Below are 18,004 nucleotides of genomic sequence, written 5' to 3' on the forward strand. Positions count from 1 at the left end.
ACTTTACAACTCCAAAACAAAAACCCAAGTGGCACACCACTGTTTTATTAGGTCTCGCTAATCAGTTAAAGAGCCTAAGGGCAATTGTTGAGAAAACAATCAATAATTATCAAATCTTCTAAGAGTCTATTACCTCCATAATGAGCTAGTGACATAACCATATTGATCATGGCCACATGTATTGTGATTGGTATAATACAGTTCAAGGGGTGTAAACATTTAGTGCAGGTGAAGAGGAGGAGTTGTAGAAGGCCAAGTCAACAAACTGACTAAGGAAAAGACATGTTCATGTTCAGAACTGTACAACAGTTCTTTGTGTTGTGCTAATTTAATAGGTGTGAACTGTTGACATTGGTGTTGTGGTGGCTCAAGTCACAGGGACATTGCTTAGATTGTTGTTTTCAAAATATCACACAAATCCTATGAGTACTACAAATACACTCTATACTCAAGATGATACTATAAGATAACTGTGTTCTTCCATAGAGGTAGGGGAAATATAGTCAAGCATAGACAGTATCTTGACTGTCTATAGTTATACTACAGACAAGGAAAATAACAATCTAAGAAATACTACTCGCCCCTATGGCTCAAGTTATGACTGTAGCACTTCCTGGTTCATAGCCAGCATTCACAGATGTCAGCCATGAAGGTATCAAATTTATACTAAAGTAGGTATAGGTTTCACTGTGTGAATGTACAGTTTCCATAAAGACCATTATATGCAGAAAGAAAACATAATGCCCCCCAATGAGGTGTCACACTGAGGCAACATTTGAACTTAATTGTATCCTAAAATATGCTTAGTAGGTTGGTAACAACATAGTATGATATATATAACCCAAAGTAAAAAATATTAAATAAATAGTTCTTGTCAGCGGAAAGGTTACTGTACTCGTATAAGTAATTAGTACTTTTGGTCATGTACCAAGAACTATTTATTATGATTTGAACTTATAGTTCCTGCAATTTACTTGTCTAGTTCCTATACAGTATTGTTACCATTTACACCTCCACTCACACTCACTTTGACATCCAGACTAACACTTCACAACTACAGCAGGGTTTCCAAGGTGCTTTTATTAATACCTGGGTCCTCCATCAAAATTATGGTGACAGGCGTGGAACTTAATACAAGTTTTACTAGATTTCATACTCTGTTACTGTGGTTCCCGAACCCCAAATTATGGTAAAAGGTATGGAAATCTATGCAAATTTTATCAGATTTCCCACCTGTTACCAGGGTAACCCACCCAACATTATGGTACTAGGTATGGAAATCTATGCAAATATTACCGGATTTCCCACTTTTGTTACCAGGGTACCTACAAAATTATGGTATAGGTTATGGAAATCCATGTAAATTTTAGATTGCCTCTCTGTCACCGAGGTTGACACACCTCAACAAAACCACAGTTAATCATATTTTGCCTGTATGCATCTAGCCTATCTACTGGCAAGATGAGTGACAGTACCAAGTCATTGTGTGTACCATCATTGATGGTAATATTGATAGAAACTCTCCATAGAATGACACACATCACACCAGTACACAATCTAATATACATGTATGTCCTGACTGCTCTGTACGTCATAAAATCATTATCAGATCTGGTAAGTACATGTACAGGTAGACAGTAAATAAAATGTAACAGCTGTGTGCTGAAATTCATATTGTCATCCTTCTCTTGGAAAAAACCCCAAACAAAGCTATAAAGTGAAATGTCACGGACACTGCATAATAAATTATCAAGGATTTACTTGATATGCACATTTGCAAAGTAGTGTTTTATTACATTTTGTGTTTTAATAAAAGTGAGCATAGATTTTTTGGGATGATACATTCTAAGTATACAGGCAGCAGAAGAGAACCTAGGACTGCTTGAGTAATAAAGAATACATCACATCCCCTCCCATCCCCTCAAACAAAAATCATGCTGAAAAGTTTACACAAAATCTCTGTTGACAGTAGGTTATACACAACACATTGTTTCAATAATACCATATTTCTAATTCCCTTTCATATTTCATATTTCCCTTGTAATTATACCTTCTCACTTTCATTTGCAACTTTTTATTGAATATATAATTTTAATTCATCAATGCATATCTGCACACCTTAATTTCATTAACCTGTTCATATTTAGATATTAACAGCATTTAAAAAAAAAAAAAATAGCGCCTACTACTGATTTTCATCTAGATTCACTATAGCCTGGAACCTTAACATACTGGCATTGATATCAATCATCTGTTATTGCAGAAAAAGACAGCTGGGATTCCAGCTTAGGGTCAGTGTCTAGGAAACAATTACATGCAAATATTCCCATAACCTGAACCATTTTAATATGTATATCAATCTATTTCTGTATGTGTTTTAGTTACATTCTCAATTTCTTATCAGTATTCATTTGTTTCTTTTTCATCCAATACTATAGAACAGGACAGCAGGGACTCCAGGTTAAAGTCACTGTCCCAGAAACTATTAGATGTAAATATTCCTGGTGCTGTCTATATAAATAACTTGCAATATTTAAATATCTGTATATTTCCTTATTTATTATGTGTTCCAGTATATTTATCAGTACATGTACCATATATTTGTTTGTTTCTATTTCATTCAATATGGTCGAACAGGACAGCAGGGACTCCAGGTTAAAGTCGCTGTCCCAGAAACTATTAGATGTAAATATTCCTGGTGATGTCTGTATAGATATCTTGCAGTATTTCGATATCTGTATATTTCCTAATTTATCATGTGTTTTCAGACACATGTTTATCAGTACATATATTTGTTTCTTTTTACTCCAATTACTGTACTCCAAATACTGTACAACAAGACAGCAGGGACTCCTGGTTAGGGTCACTGTCTAGGAAACCATGATATGCAAATATTCCCAGTGTAGTCTATAAGATAGGATGTTTGTGCCACACTATCTGTTACCACTGGTGTTGAAGACTGATAGGGCTTGAACAACATGACATATGTTACAGTCTATTCCTGGTGCTGTCTATATAAATAACTACTACCATTTCAAAATCAATCTATATACCATTCGGTTTAGTTGCATATTTAAAGTACATATTATATTTGTTTGTTTCATTTTTTTAATGTTAGAAGCTGGTGTTAAGATTTTATTAGCTCAGAAACTTGGCTATCTGGCTTGGAAATGTCTTTCACTTATTGTTTCATGCCAGTATGTCCAAATCATAGCCAGGTCTCTGGGCTATAATGTCAAGCCAGTATGTCGAGTCAGATAGCTAAGTCTCTAGGCTATACTGTCAAGTCAGTATGAGGTGTCAGATAGTCAGGTCTCTGGGCTATACTGTCAAGCCAGTATGTCAAGTCAGATATCCAAGTCTCTGGGCTATACTATCAAGTCAGTATGTCGTCAGATAGCCAAGTCTCTGGGCTATACTATCAAGTCAGTATGTCGTCAGATAGCCAAGTCTCTGGGCTATACTGCCAAGTCAGTATGTCATCAGATAGCCATTGAAGTCTCTGGGCTATACTGTCATGCCAGTATGTCCAATTCATAGCCAAGTCTCTGGGCTAGACATATACTGCCAAGCCAGTATGTTGAGTCAGCCAAGTCTCTGAGCTGGGATTGTATATCCAGGGTTTACAGTTTTTACACGAATTGATATTCGAGTCATGTTGACAGACATACATTATCGACATCACCTGTGCTGTGTAGGTGTGACAACTGTTACAGTTGTTGTACTGAACTGCTCTCAAAATAGAAGCATGACTCAGTCTATGCCACCTCATTCTCAACATGTATGGTACATGTTCTAATTTTTTAAAACTAAAGTAGAAGTTAGATAAGCAGGTAAAATTAACCAGACTTCTCAATCATTTTATTTAGTACATGTGTTCTCAACAAAATTACAACAAATTCTGCTGAGTTTGAACCAGATACCCCTCTCTTTTACCAGGGTCTGAAAAAAAGTACATCCTAATTAACACAAAGTAAAAGTATAGATTCTATTTACAACAAACTACTAAGTCTCGTCAATGTATTTTATAAGACTCTTCACATCAATCCATGCAGAATTCAACAGGTGAATTTATGAAAGGAATAGTAGATATCGTCCACCAGAAGCAAAAATGAACTCTTTAAATCTGCCTATTGTCCAATCCACAATCTGTTCTTTAAAATAATACAGATGTTATAATTTATGTTTGTGGGATTACTGTACTCGTGTACTTTGCATAGTTTTGTATTTATATCCTGTTTTCTGCTTTTATATTTCTTACTTGTCTGTGATCTGCCATCTTTAAATTTCCCCAAAGTGTTTCTAATTCTGATTCTGGTTCTGAAAACTACTTACAAATGTACTAATTTCAAGATTTGTAAAGAATTAAAAAAAAAGTGATCAAACCATAATCAATTTCTTTGCAAGGAATAGTCAAGTATGCCTTTGTTTTTATATATTACTGTATTGGTATGTTGAGTATGTCATTACATGTGTATCTGGCTTTTAACCTCAAATGAGTTTGTATGAAATTTATAGTATAGTATAGTATAGTATAGTATAGCAGTATGGTATATTTTATTTGGCACAAAACTAGATATGAAAAATACACAATTCATCATCGAAAAATAGAAATAATTATTGGTAGATATTACAAGCACAATTACGGGGCATGTAATTTCAGTTTTATCAAAAATGGTGATTCAGACAGGCGTTTTGTCATTTGTTTGTTGACTTACCTGTAATACCTATTCTGACCTTATATTACATGAAATCATTAGATCGACACTAGCCTGATAGCACTTATCATCGCCAACCTGGCAGACACCCAATGTACATCATCCTGGCAACACTAATAGTAATACCGAGATCTCTCACAGACTTCAAACACGTACCTGTGTTTTAAATCACTTGACCTCTGACCTATTACATGACATGTCAACAAAGTCATAACAATTGACAATTCTAGACTGTGGACATTTGACATCACCACAATTTGTACATGTGTCATGGGTTGGAAATTTGTCTTTATGGAGTTTATTTTTGTTCACTTTTGCTTTGATAATTTACTGTTGTTCCAGTTTTAGAACTCCAGTATCATATACATGTACATGTACATGTAGACACAAAGACAGTATATAGGCTATCTGTGGCTTCAAATCTGTAAATAGAGATTTTGAGATTCAACACCACATGGATAGCCTCTCCACTAAACATTACACCACATCACATCACACCACACCACATCACATCACATCATACTCTAGTTTGTATTCTCCTCATTAACTAGACTAGCTGTCTACAGGCCTTTTCCTTATCAAATGAAAACGTCTACCTGTAGACAGGCAAGTAATTGAGCAAATCCCACTGACACTTCTGTATTATTCCATGTAGAATTAATTATCTTAAAATATTGTACATGACTGACCTTATAGTATACAATCACTAGTAATTGTGTTCTATGTTAAATATCAAATTTCTTTTAATTTGCTATCAAACTGCACATCATAAAAATTTCTTGTAAGTCTCATTTGAAAGTCTAAAAGTCGGATAATTTACTGCTTATTTACTTTTAAAAGGTGTAAGTCAGATAAATCAATTTCAATTTACAATCAAAAGGTGCATGTCAGTTAAATTACTTCCAATTCACCTTTGAAAATGTCAAGTTAGATTATTTTTTCCCAATTTTACTATTAAAAGGTGCAAATCAGATACATTTCATCTATTTCTAATTCTCTATGGAAAGGTCCAAGTCAGGCAGATTAATCCAATTTTAAAAGACTGCAGCTCAGATAAATGACTTAATTCACAATCACGCTGTGCAAGTCAGATAAATTGTACTACTAAGTTCTATGATAAAGCAATCCAACTGTATACCAACATCAGATTTTAATCAGATTGGTCCAACTATGAAAAAAGGGTATACTAGTTCATGTACAATAAACGACAAAGTATTTGTGATAAGAAAAGTAAGCCAGACTAACTTTTCCAGGTTGCAGTTTTTACTTTATATACTAATCAATACACCTCGTTACTCAGTAATATACTGCAATGATGAGGAGGTCGATGATTATATGGTATACTATTTCAATACCACTTTATGAGGCCTGGATTTCACCAACTTTGATTGCCCTATAGTATTAGGCAATACTTCAAGGTTCTGCATTGTTCTGTTCTGTAATTGTTCCTGGACATCAAAAAATGCAATGTTTTTATAGGTATACAATGTACTATGTCTTTTAGCATTTGAATCATTCTAAACATCTTGAAATAACTACTGTCTAGGTAATAGATCTCTTAGTATCAATGCCACACTTGGATACTGAAATTGACTGATTTTTCTCTGTTTCAGTGTTTGTACATTATGTAACAGAACCAGTACTATAAACTTCAGAGAAGGGGTACCAATACCAGCTTGTTTAGCCCTCTTTATAGTTCAACAAATATTTACCTAGGGTCCTGAAAATGACTGATTTATATCTGCAAGTATTTGAATCATTGTTAACTTTGGGTTTTGCTCTCATCAAGTTTACATGTCAGTGTTTGAAGTTCAGAACCATTGCTAAAATCAGGTCTTGATATCACTCAACTTGTTTAAATATTGAACAAATACTAAATGACCTTGTTTAAATTTGTTGTTATTTGTACATAAATGTTATTTGATCAAATACTAAAATTTGGGCCCTGATATGAACTTGTTTAAATCTGTTACTATTTGGTCAAACTTGGATCGCAATCATAATTCACTAGAAATATTGCTAAACTTGGATCCTGATAAAAACTAGTCTTGAGTATTTGTTTTTTGAACAAATGAATGATTAACTTTGACATGTTTGTATTTGAACCAAAGCTGAACTTTGAGTTTTGATATTGGCTCCTTGAGATCTGTTCATACATGTATTTGAACCAGTAGTAGTACAAAGTACTAAAATTGGATCCAGATATCACCAATTTTGGGAGTATTAGTATATTTGTAATCTAACCAATGTTAAAACCAGTGGCTCCATGAGTATATAAAGTGTAAATTTTTCAAAAATGTTACTAACTGAATACAAAAGTCTCTTCTATAGACTGAAAATGATGACTACCTTGCTTATAAATGGATGCCTAAGTGTGGGCGAGTTGTACATGTAACTGGCGAAATAATGAAATAGCAAAATAGCGATTGAGTGGTAAAGTATATTGAAATCAACTTTGACCATGTGTATATGAAATACACATACATTTGCCATCAATTGGATTCATCCTTCATTTTTTTTCTTTATTTTGTCATTTCACTATTTCACTATTTCACTATTCGCTATTTCATTATAACTAGTCCTACATTTGTATACGTGTCAAAGCAGGACTTGAGTGATGCTATCAATGAAATTCCATGACTGTGTAATCTATGGTTGGCCTTCTTCCAGGTTAATTACATTGACATCTTATCTATGTAGTCAGTGACTACACTATTGTGCACTGTGAATTCCAACTATTAAGTCCATCAAATCACCTCTGGGATTAAAGTCTTTCAATGTGTCGACAGGTGTATATTCTACAAAGGCTTTCCCATTTCACTAGCCTGTTATTTTGTGCTAATAACCTTAAATCTTACAGGGCTGTAACCACAAGCATGTCTAACTAGTCAAAATTTGTGTTGTAAACTAATGGACTGTGTAGACTTCTAGAACATTCAACAACCATCACTTTCAAAGCAAATTTGGATTGCTATTGGACAGATATGGGCCATATCAAGCTGAGCTTGTAATAAACCCATTAATCTCAAACTCAAACTCAAATTTAGTTGTAAGTTTTCTTCCTTCCAACAAATATCATTTTTCTAACATAGTGGTTTGTTTGTCAATACGTCGTCCTTGTTATTCTATGGTGACAAACACATGCATATATTCCCAGTTTACATTCATAGTACTACAACGTACATACCACTAGTACTACATACTGATTTCATTTTGACTGTGCAGCTGCTGTCTGAAACAATAATCAATTAATTAAAGTCAATTATTAAAGTTACATGTAATGGAGGGGGGTCTAAGACTTAGGCCTAACTACAAGAATTTAGTTTTTTATGCTTCGTGATCTCACTCACCCCTAAATGACCTGTATTTTCACACAAAAAAGCATAGATACCAGTGTCAGTGTTTTCTTCACTTATGTGTATGTAAACTTTCTCTGTTATATTCATTTGAACAAGGATTTATCACTGTTAGTGTTTCTGCAGTAGAATTTGGTGTTTAATACTGCATAGAAATATTTTTGTATGGTAGTAAGATTTGCACACAATTCAACACCACAGTGATACAAACTGCATTCACAAAACTACAAAAAATATTACAATTGTGAATTAAACATTCAGAACTTTCAAATACAGAATATTCCAAAATAATTGGCATTTTACCAACAACATGAAGCAACTTCTGGTTCACGCTGTTTTGTTTTGGGTGATTCACCTACACGGTATGTGGTTGGTACCTTGATCTATTAAGAGAAGGTGACATTTTGTTGACATTTTAGGAACGCAACCACCCATACATATACATGTAAATACATGTACTGATGTACATACTATGCATGTCAATGGTGCTTATACAGTTTGACCATGTCATTACAGTGAATAGACACTACATTAACTTTTGTACACTTCTTTTTTGGCAAGCAAGAGTAATTTTCTTCTTTTGCAAAACAAGCTAGCAGTCAAGGAAGTTACATTTTGTACATATTTTAGAAAAAGCTTTATCAATACACACACATACATGTAAATACATGTATGTGTAGACTGTAGTATACAACTACTATACATGACATGTACATGCATGTGATGTCTGGTGCTCAAACCGTCTGTGTTAACTATTAATCCTGGGACTGTTTGCCCATTTCAGAGACAGCTAGCACAAATAATTACCTTGTACATTCAATATCTAATTTAGTTTAACCATGTCATAATACCATGAATAGATAGTAGATACTCCATATTTTTTTTCATTTTTTTTTTTTTTGAGTGTGGGACAAGCAAGAGTACTTTTTCTGCTTTCACAAACTTCTGTAAGGTAACAAAGCAGTGTACAACAATCACCACAATGTACACCTATGCCATCCTCCCTATACTGGTATTAAAGTATTAAACCGTACTGAGTACATGTTGTTTATAATTTCTCATGCCATGTTGGGCTATACTGTTTTCTGACCGACTGTTTAATATTGAAGTCTGCCTGTTTTACATTGAGATGCTTGTTAAATAGCTTTCTCACTTCTATTCATTGTATGTCAATACTGTATTGTTGATCAGCAAATACTGTCGATATACATAGATGTAAACTGCCATTGGCATCAAAAACGAAAAAAAGTGCAGAGTATAGGTTTGTCGGCCTCACAGTCAAATAATGAATTCCGGTTATTTAATCACAGGATGCTGTGTAATTTTGTATTTATTAATAGATTGTCATGTGTCGATTAACTTACTGACATGTAGAGTGTATATTTCAACTACTAGTAAATGAATACATTGTGTATTCACGGTGTAAATTCAAACCAACTTGATTTCATTTATTGTTCTCCATTTGCGTAATAGGATTCTACAAGTGCAAATTTCTATTGCAGTGTGATTTACCCCAAATGAATTAGACCTTTACAGACCAAAATAAAGAACTGAACAACCATTCACTAAACAATAGATTTACAGTACAGAGATACTGTAAAGCAAAGTAATGTACATGACTGTATACTCTAATGAAATCACTGCTGGGTTGCAAATATCACAGAAAACAACTTGTCGTGATTTTAGCTCAAGTTTACAGTTTCTAGTCTCTCTGATAGGAACTTAAGTTTCATGCTGCATTGTAGCACATAAACTAGTCCTGGTTACAAGGTATAGACATTACTTGGAGCTCATGTAATAGAATTCTTTAGTGGTCTGAGCTTGGAGTGGACACTCCAGGTCTATGGCACTGTAGTCTAGAGGCTATCCATGGCTTTGAAGATTGCTCTTTACTACTAGTGGTCTTGAGGCTGTCGGTGGCTTTGAAGATCATTCTTCAATGCTATGGATAGCCTCTAAACTAATGGTCCTCGTGTACATTGAACACCTTCAACCCCACAACTGATCAACTGTACTGACAAACAACAATGTGAGAACACAGATTTCAGTGGTTCTATTGTTTTCTATTGTTGTAGCTTGGTGCTGGCATAGATCTTGGAGTGGTCCTGGAAATACATTGAACACCTTCACCCTCAATTTATCAACTGTGTTGATATAAAATAATGTGAGAACACAGATTTCAGTGGTTCTATTGTTTTCTATTGTTGTATCTTAGTCCTGGCATAGATCTTGGAGTGGTCCTGGTATACATTGAACCATAGACAGTGGAGGAAAACACCTCCAACCTCACTTATCAACTGTACTGACAGACAACAAGGTGAGAACACAGATTTCAATGGTTCTATTATTTTCTATTGTTGTGTAGGCATTCTCCTGTTACACATCAAGTTACTCAAGCAGTGAACAACAGCACAGCTATTTTAAGGTCTCCAATAACAGTGGAATACACTCTCTAACACTGACAACGATTTCACCAAAATCTGCCCACACTGGAGACATTAATGTCCTAACTATCAAACAGTACTCCTGCTAACCATAAATTATAGGAACATGTCTGGGAATACGAATTCGTTCAGATATCTATAGTTCAGGCATGGTTCAGGTCATTGACTTTGTTGGCGTGGCATTATTTTCCATCTCCAAAACATACACCAGTCCATTTCAAGTTACTGTTCACCAGCTGTCTGATACAACCAAGAAGAAACCAATAAGAAACTGCACATTCTAGTTTCTACACTACAAGATAGAAAGATCACAACTTCTTGCTACATTTTGTCTATTGTTTCAATTTCAATCCTCCAGTGTTATATTATATATATTAAAGATGGATTCTGCCAAGATTTGCGTCAACTAAATTTCTTTCCATTTTGCAAATCTTGCTGAGAAATTTGTAACAACCTAATTTGGATTTCACTGCTCCAGAAAATCAGTCCCTATGGTAGACAAACAAACTAGTCTAGAGGCTACTCATAAATTTCTTCTATGAAGAAAGATCTTGTGATTTGAAGCAACACATAACACCTAGACTAACAACTGATATATGTAAGGTTCTTTCAAAATCAGTATGATCCGTCTTGTATTTGTCATTGGAGGTTGTCAGGTTGATGTTAGTGTTAGAGTAATGTGTATAAACACATACATACAAATGTACAGCACATACCATTATTACTAGTGTCATACTTAAGGTCACAGAAATCAAGTACCTTGTGTTCTTATCCATTTGTGATCCAAACATTTTACAGTTACTATGAAGTAGATCTAAGGACATAAATCAGGTAGGTAAAGATTAGATCTGATCATCACATCATATCAGTTCTGATGAAAGTTTACTATCAGAATTTACAATCTAGAGAGCTAATGCATCTTAAATATTTCAATGCTATTGCTTAGGTTCTGTAGCATTATATGTACAATCCAGTTTTGTGAAAATTTTGGGCTCTAGCCCCTCCCTTACCATGCCTGCCAAAATATTGAATCATGTGTGGGTAACAACATCTTTGCATAGCTATACTCATTTGTGTAGTATGGTACAATAAACGCAATCAAATTGATTTTTGGGTCCACACCTAAAAATCAGCTACCAAACACACTCATGATTACGACCTGTGTTATTGTACTAGTTATGGATGAATCAACCTCTAATCAACATGCATAATTATTTTAACAATTTATTTTAAAACAATTTTCAGTTAATATAATGTTGGTTGTCTAGGCCAAAAAATAATACCCTAGATACAGTTAGTGTAGCTTTAATGATCGCATTATGAAATAATACTGTAATACTTATCTTACAGCTCATTCCATCTGAGAAAACATGTACAATATGAATTTATGTAGTAATATAGTCATGAATATATATACATTGTACAACAACAAGGTCATCAGACTTCAATGAATAGTTCTCTAAAAGAGAAAAATGAAATTTTTTTGTAGGCAATGCTGTGTTTTGAAAAGTTGACAGTTACAGCATTGTCAGGTTTCAGTCTTTGAAATCATGACAAGAGAAATTTGGTGAATATTCTAAAACTCACAATCAAAACAAAAATTGTAATTGTTGGTGCATGTCGGCATGGTAACAAAAATATGACACTATCTGTCTAAATTTACTGCCAAGCATTTTTAGATTAGCCAGATATACTTCAGCCTGAACTCAATAAACCTGCATGTTCAGACATAGTCAGTACTATATTTATATTTTACAAAAATAGGAAAATATTGTCAAACTTCAATACTAATATCTAATAAACATATATGAAATATTGTCAAATTTCAATACAATATTACATGTATTATTATTTTTGTTCATGGCCTTGTTTACATTTGAAATGGAGTTGTTTGAATGAGTTGTGTCCAAGGTTTAGTTTCCAGCTAAGGTCAGGGGTCAAGTTCTACTTTCCACACAATGCATTCACTATTCACCATAGTCATAAACTGTACAGTCTATAGGGATCATAAGTAGGTAAACACCATTTGTGTTCCCTTGTACATTTCACCAGGTCAAGATTACCACTCCAAAACTAATGTTACTTAGTTATTTGTATATAACGGAATTATAAATTTTGCCACGTATTATCCATCTGCGGTAGCCATCATCATCTGTGTTATCAAACTTAAAAAAACACTTCAACTGCAATGTAGTCTACAGTACAAGTGTACAAGTTATGTATTGCCATAACAGTATTGGTTGGTTGGACTGGAGTGTTTGGGTCATTTTGTTGTACAGCATACTGTTGGTATAGATCTATGTACTGTATAGCCTGTTTAAAGTCATCATTCACTGGCTGTGTTCGAAACAACCATGCAGAAACCAGTAAGAAACTGCATACATGTATATGTGTATGACTATATCAAGTATATTCTGTCTGAGTATGCATATCGGTAACTGAGGTGTAAGTCCATTTATAGTTTTTACCACTCTAAAAATATACCAGGGCTGAGGTATATATATAGGAAATACAAACCGTCCCATCCTGACAAGGATTACTATACTAAGGAGTGATTGAGGTAGAATGCCTACATGTTACATGTAAATGGGGCTATGTGGAGTGACCAAACCTAAAGCTTCACTACAAGTATTATTCTGTTGTGAGGACATTAGAGGTTGGTATCTCAAAGTCTAAATAAAAAATATACATTTTACTTAGTAGTAATACAATTTATGTTTACTTGTTGTTACTAAAAAATAGTGACTGAAATAAAAAAGGAATAAAATATTTTCAGTAATTTTTCAAAGTTTTATTTCAACTCTACTTCGAGGTAAAGGTTGTAATTAGAAGTCTGAGTCATCACTCATTCTTCCAGTTATCATACACACTAACAGTTTGAATTCAAATATGTATACATGTAGAGTTAATTAGTGTGCAATATTAGAAATTTACAGGGCTACCTCTCCATTTTTTTTCTAAATTTGGAAAGCAAAGGGACTCATATCAAATATTAACATGCACAAGTACCAGCAACTTTTAAAATCTTCTATTTTGATAAACATACTGCACTAAATGATGCAAATTCATACACCTATATACATGTATACATGTTGTGTGATGTGTACCTTAAGATATTGGTAGAAACGCATAAAAACAAGAAAATACTTATGCTAATGTCTTTCTTTTATTTTTGTTTAATTTGACAGGTTGATGAATGATGAAACTACCGTACCTACTGCATAATAGCCTGTATAGAGAAGCCTGACTTGGTGTACAAAGCTAGAATGGACCTAATGACACTACTACATAATGACAAGAAACGGGTCTCTTCTCTGGAAAACATTTTTCTTTCTACATTATTTCAAATTTCAAAGATGGACATACATTTTGGCATATAAATACAAATTTGATATTGACTCTCAACCAACCACTTTAGACAGCAACACATACTCAAAGCATTAAATGGACGATGACAACGACGGTGGCGACAGTGGCGACGATGACAAAGATATGATTTTAACTTAGGCTGTTTAAAAAAGCCAAGTATCAGAATTTACCTATATGCCTACATTTTGTTTATATATAAAAATTTGAGTGTGTGTGTATCTGTGTGTGTGGTTTATCCTTTATGTATGAGATTGTTATGTTTACTCATACAATTGTTAATCCTATTTATGTCTATTCATATAATCGCATATTATATAACTTTCCAGAAATCAAAGGGCAACGTTTTCAGTATCTATGAACTCTTATATTAAGACCAATAGTCCCCATCAAAAAACCACTATCCTTATATATATCAAATAGGCCAGGCTAACATTGACTTCACTCCACAATATGTGCAATTGATAGTTTATTTCCTGATCTGCATTGATGTGTGACAATTGTTAATAGCAATCTCTCTCTTTAGAATGCTATTTACAATCAAATTTAACCTGCAAGTGTGCGAAAAGGTCTATGATCCTGGCTCAGTACATAGCAAAATACAGAGTGACTCAACTGATCAGAGCTGATGTACATCACATGGGATTCAAACTTTTAAATTTAATCGGCTTATAATTGTCTGTAACAACTGTGCTTTTGAATCGTTTATGAATTAAAACCATATTTCATTCATTTATAATTAAATGTGGTATCTTTTTTTTAGCCATCTCATGCTAATTTTGAAACGGTAATAATTACTGCTTGAGGAAAATTCTCAAGGGAAAATGCCATTCTTCTCTCTTTAGGTGATCCACCATACATGTACATCATGCATATTGTGCATAGAACTTTTGTCACCGGAAATTACTATTTCAACCAAATATGCAATAACATCATGTTATCACTGAGAGCCATTGTTTATTTGGTATAATGTGTGATATTCTGACATGACAGAACAAGTTTATTTTCCATACTTGTGTATAACACCAAGGCCAAACCTAACACTAATACAGTCACAGAGTTTATTTTCACACTACTCAAGCATATTGTATACCTACTACAGTCTCAGACCGTGTCCTCAATTTCACCTATAATAGACTTACTACCTGAAATAAAAATTTCTGCACACTGAAAACTCATACAAGTTCTCCATATACATAACTGTTGTATCACCATGAAGGAAGAATGTCTCTTGTGTTGAATACTCTTTACCTCCATGATGTTCAAATGACAGAATTATCACTTGTTGGGTCAACTCTCTAGTTGACCTATCACTAAGGTCAAACTGGTGAATATCAAACAAGTGTTAATTCTGGCAGTTCACTTTGTGGTATAACCAAAGATTGCACTAAAAATGTTCTGTTTGATATGTGGTGTATCATTCACTTGTAATCTACTGTACTACTAGCAGAATATTTTAGTGTAGAGAGCTTCTTGAGATAGTAACACCAAGACAGGTCTCTACACAACTTTGTAGCATTTACAGATCATACAGAAAACATTCTGCAGGATCTGTGGCTTACCATTGGCTCATAAACCTACTGCACTTACCGTAGTATCAAGTGATGAGTCAAGATCATCACTATTTGAGGCACGTCTTGGTGTGGAAGACAAGGATCGACTCCCAAATCTTTCTGTATCTTTGTATCTTTGTAAATCAGCTTGTAATAAATCCCGTTCTAGCTGTAACTTTCTAGCCAGGTTTTCCTTGTCAGTAATCTCCTGGTCCTTGCTTTTCAGCATTCTCTTAAGACCCTGCAGACTACCAAAATCTTTTTTATCCTCCTTATCTGGCTGCTGCAATATCCTTTTAATTTCACTTTCATAATGATTTTTCATTCGTTTCATTTCCTCTTCCTTCTCACGTTCACTTTTACATTTTAATTTGTATTGCTCCTCAGCCCTTTTCTTGGCATCCTTTAAGGTTCTGATCTCTAGCATCAGTCGTCCTTCAAGATCATTGGTAGCTCCGTGTAACTGGGTGGCCACTTGTTTTCTTGTATTTTCCTGAGCAATCCTCACACCGTCTTCGTGTTGGTGTAGTAACTTCACCTGTATATTCTTCAGTTCGTCTTCTTTGTATTGCAGAATTTGTCTGATTTCAACATCTTTATCTCTTGCCATGCTTTCCCTGAGTCTTTGTAACTCCAAATGTTTTTCTGTCAATAATTTTATACTTGTCTCCTCTACTGCTTTATCTTTCTCTTTTTCAAGTTTGTCACGCACAGCTCTAACCTCATGTACTTTCTCCTTATGCACCATTTTGGTTCTGTGTTTTTCGGAGTCCACCTCGGCCCTAAGCTTATTAATTCGCCTTTTCAGCTCCTCGTTAGCCTTTTTCAGGTTAACGTTGGATGGAGAACCTCTCGTTGGTGAGCTGCGGTGAACAACTTCTGGAGACTGCATTGCGAGCATTGCTAACGGATGTACGAGGCGATCAAATAAAATTATAAAATAGCAACAGTCAGAACGTGTGCTACTGCACTACACTACCTGAAGTTGAACGAAACACAAAATCTACGCGTAACACATATAAATCGTAAAATCTAAGCACAACAGTTGATTACCCCATGATTCAAACAGTATTATCTGAAGGCCGTAGTCCTGTACAATCAATGGTAAAGCTGTTTTGGTAACACCAAGCAGCTCGCCCCATGACTGAAATAAAATCCAACCGGCGAATGTCGCGATCCTTTCCAACGGTAATATGTATTTAAGCGTCTACCACCACTGCACCAGTGAAATTCGTTGATTAATTGACACAGTTCTTTGCGGCTACACTACAAATAGCACCAAATTCAATAACTTCACACAATAATTTTGGCTCCAGAATATATATCCAACTCATACGAAAGTTATGGAATACGAACAAAATTAAACGCTATCGAAAGTTCACACTAAAACTTGAAACTCACGGCAACAATCGGAAAGTTGTCCGCCATTGAACAACAGTTGACTTGACTAATCTGCCCTTTGACCCGAACACAAAATTTGCATAAGTAATTGCCAACGCAAAAACGTAAAGATGAAAAGCCTTGTCAGAGTCGAGCGCTCGATGCGGCCGGGGTTAGGAAAAATGTCATGACGTCATTTTAACATTGAAGAAATTTCAAAAAATCCAATCACATTCCTTATTTTTTGAGATTGCGCGAAAGGAATTCATTATTCAGCTGATGTAAGCTAGCCCTTTCACTCGGACCTATCATAACCTCAACGTATTCATTGTTGGAAAAGAAAAAATACGAATAAGGTGAAACTTTTTTCACTTTGGCCAAATTTTAGGTGTCTCCTGAGTGTATAATCAATAATAAACAGACAGTCCCCCTTTTTAATTTTCCTACAACAAAAAACAACTGAACAGTCCCCTGTATCTCTTGGTTAGACGACATGCGACATCGATTATTGGACATGTAATGTGATATCATGTAACAATACTCATTTGTAGGGCTCTGAAAAAGAACAGGGTTCTAACAAAATATTTAAATTTTTAGACATGTAAATTTCCATAATTGATTCAAACGTAAAGAATGTAAAGGAATGTTATCCTTCAAAATAAACTGACACAATTTACGTCACGTATGTCATGTTAATAAAAGTAAGAAGTAAAGCGAACTAGACTGGTTACTGAAACCAAGAGTTTAAAGTATACCACTAGACTCGCTCAAGCCTCTATACTTTTTCAACTCTTTATTTTAATACAATTTTTTGTGTGAAATAGTGACTTAAGTGACCTAAGTGACCTAAGTGAATGATTACGACTTGGGTACAGTCCGGTGAACATTAAGCCCATATCATAGAGGAGACTACTAGTAAATGGAAAAATTTAAAAAAATAAAATAAAAAACGAAAAGTTCACCACATTTTTCTTCATCGTTCAAATGAATAACACATTTAATACATTTGAAGATTATGAGAAAGAAAATCTGCCAACAATGGACTGGTGCCAGTACTAGTCTAGTGTACTATTATGTCAGTGACATTGTACTGGTGTACCTCAACTAAAGTTCTTAGTATTTGTTTGTTATTTCATTGAATCTCAGCTCTAGAGTACCACACTGTATGTTAACTGATCGTTGAAAAT

General features: G+C 34.5%; 1 protein-coding gene across 3 annotated transcripts in view; it reads right to left on the reverse strand.

The window, feature by feature from the left end:
• LOC144449607 (uncharacterized) overlaps window positions 1-16,868 on the reverse strand; it is a 145,729-nt gene extending 128,861 nt beyond the window's left edge. For all 3 annotated transcript variants that reach the window (XM_078140177.1, XM_078140176.1, XM_078140175.1), the window contains exon 1: window positions 15,475-16,868. In XM_078140177.1, the coding sequence (XP_077996303.1) occupies window positions 15,475-16,338 (864 nt within the window). In that variant the 5' untranslated portion in view covers window positions 16,339-16,868. The remainder of the gene's footprint in view (window positions 1-15,474) is intronic.
• Between the last annotated feature and the right edge of the window lie 1,136 nt (window positions 16,869-18,004).

The sequence above is a fragment of the Glandiceps talaboti genome, chromosome 18 (assembly GCF_964340395.1).
Source record: "Glandiceps talaboti chromosome 18, keGlaTala1.1, whole genome shotgun sequence".
NCBI lineage: Eukaryota > Metazoa > Hemichordata > Enteropneusta > Spengelidae > Glandiceps > Glandiceps talaboti.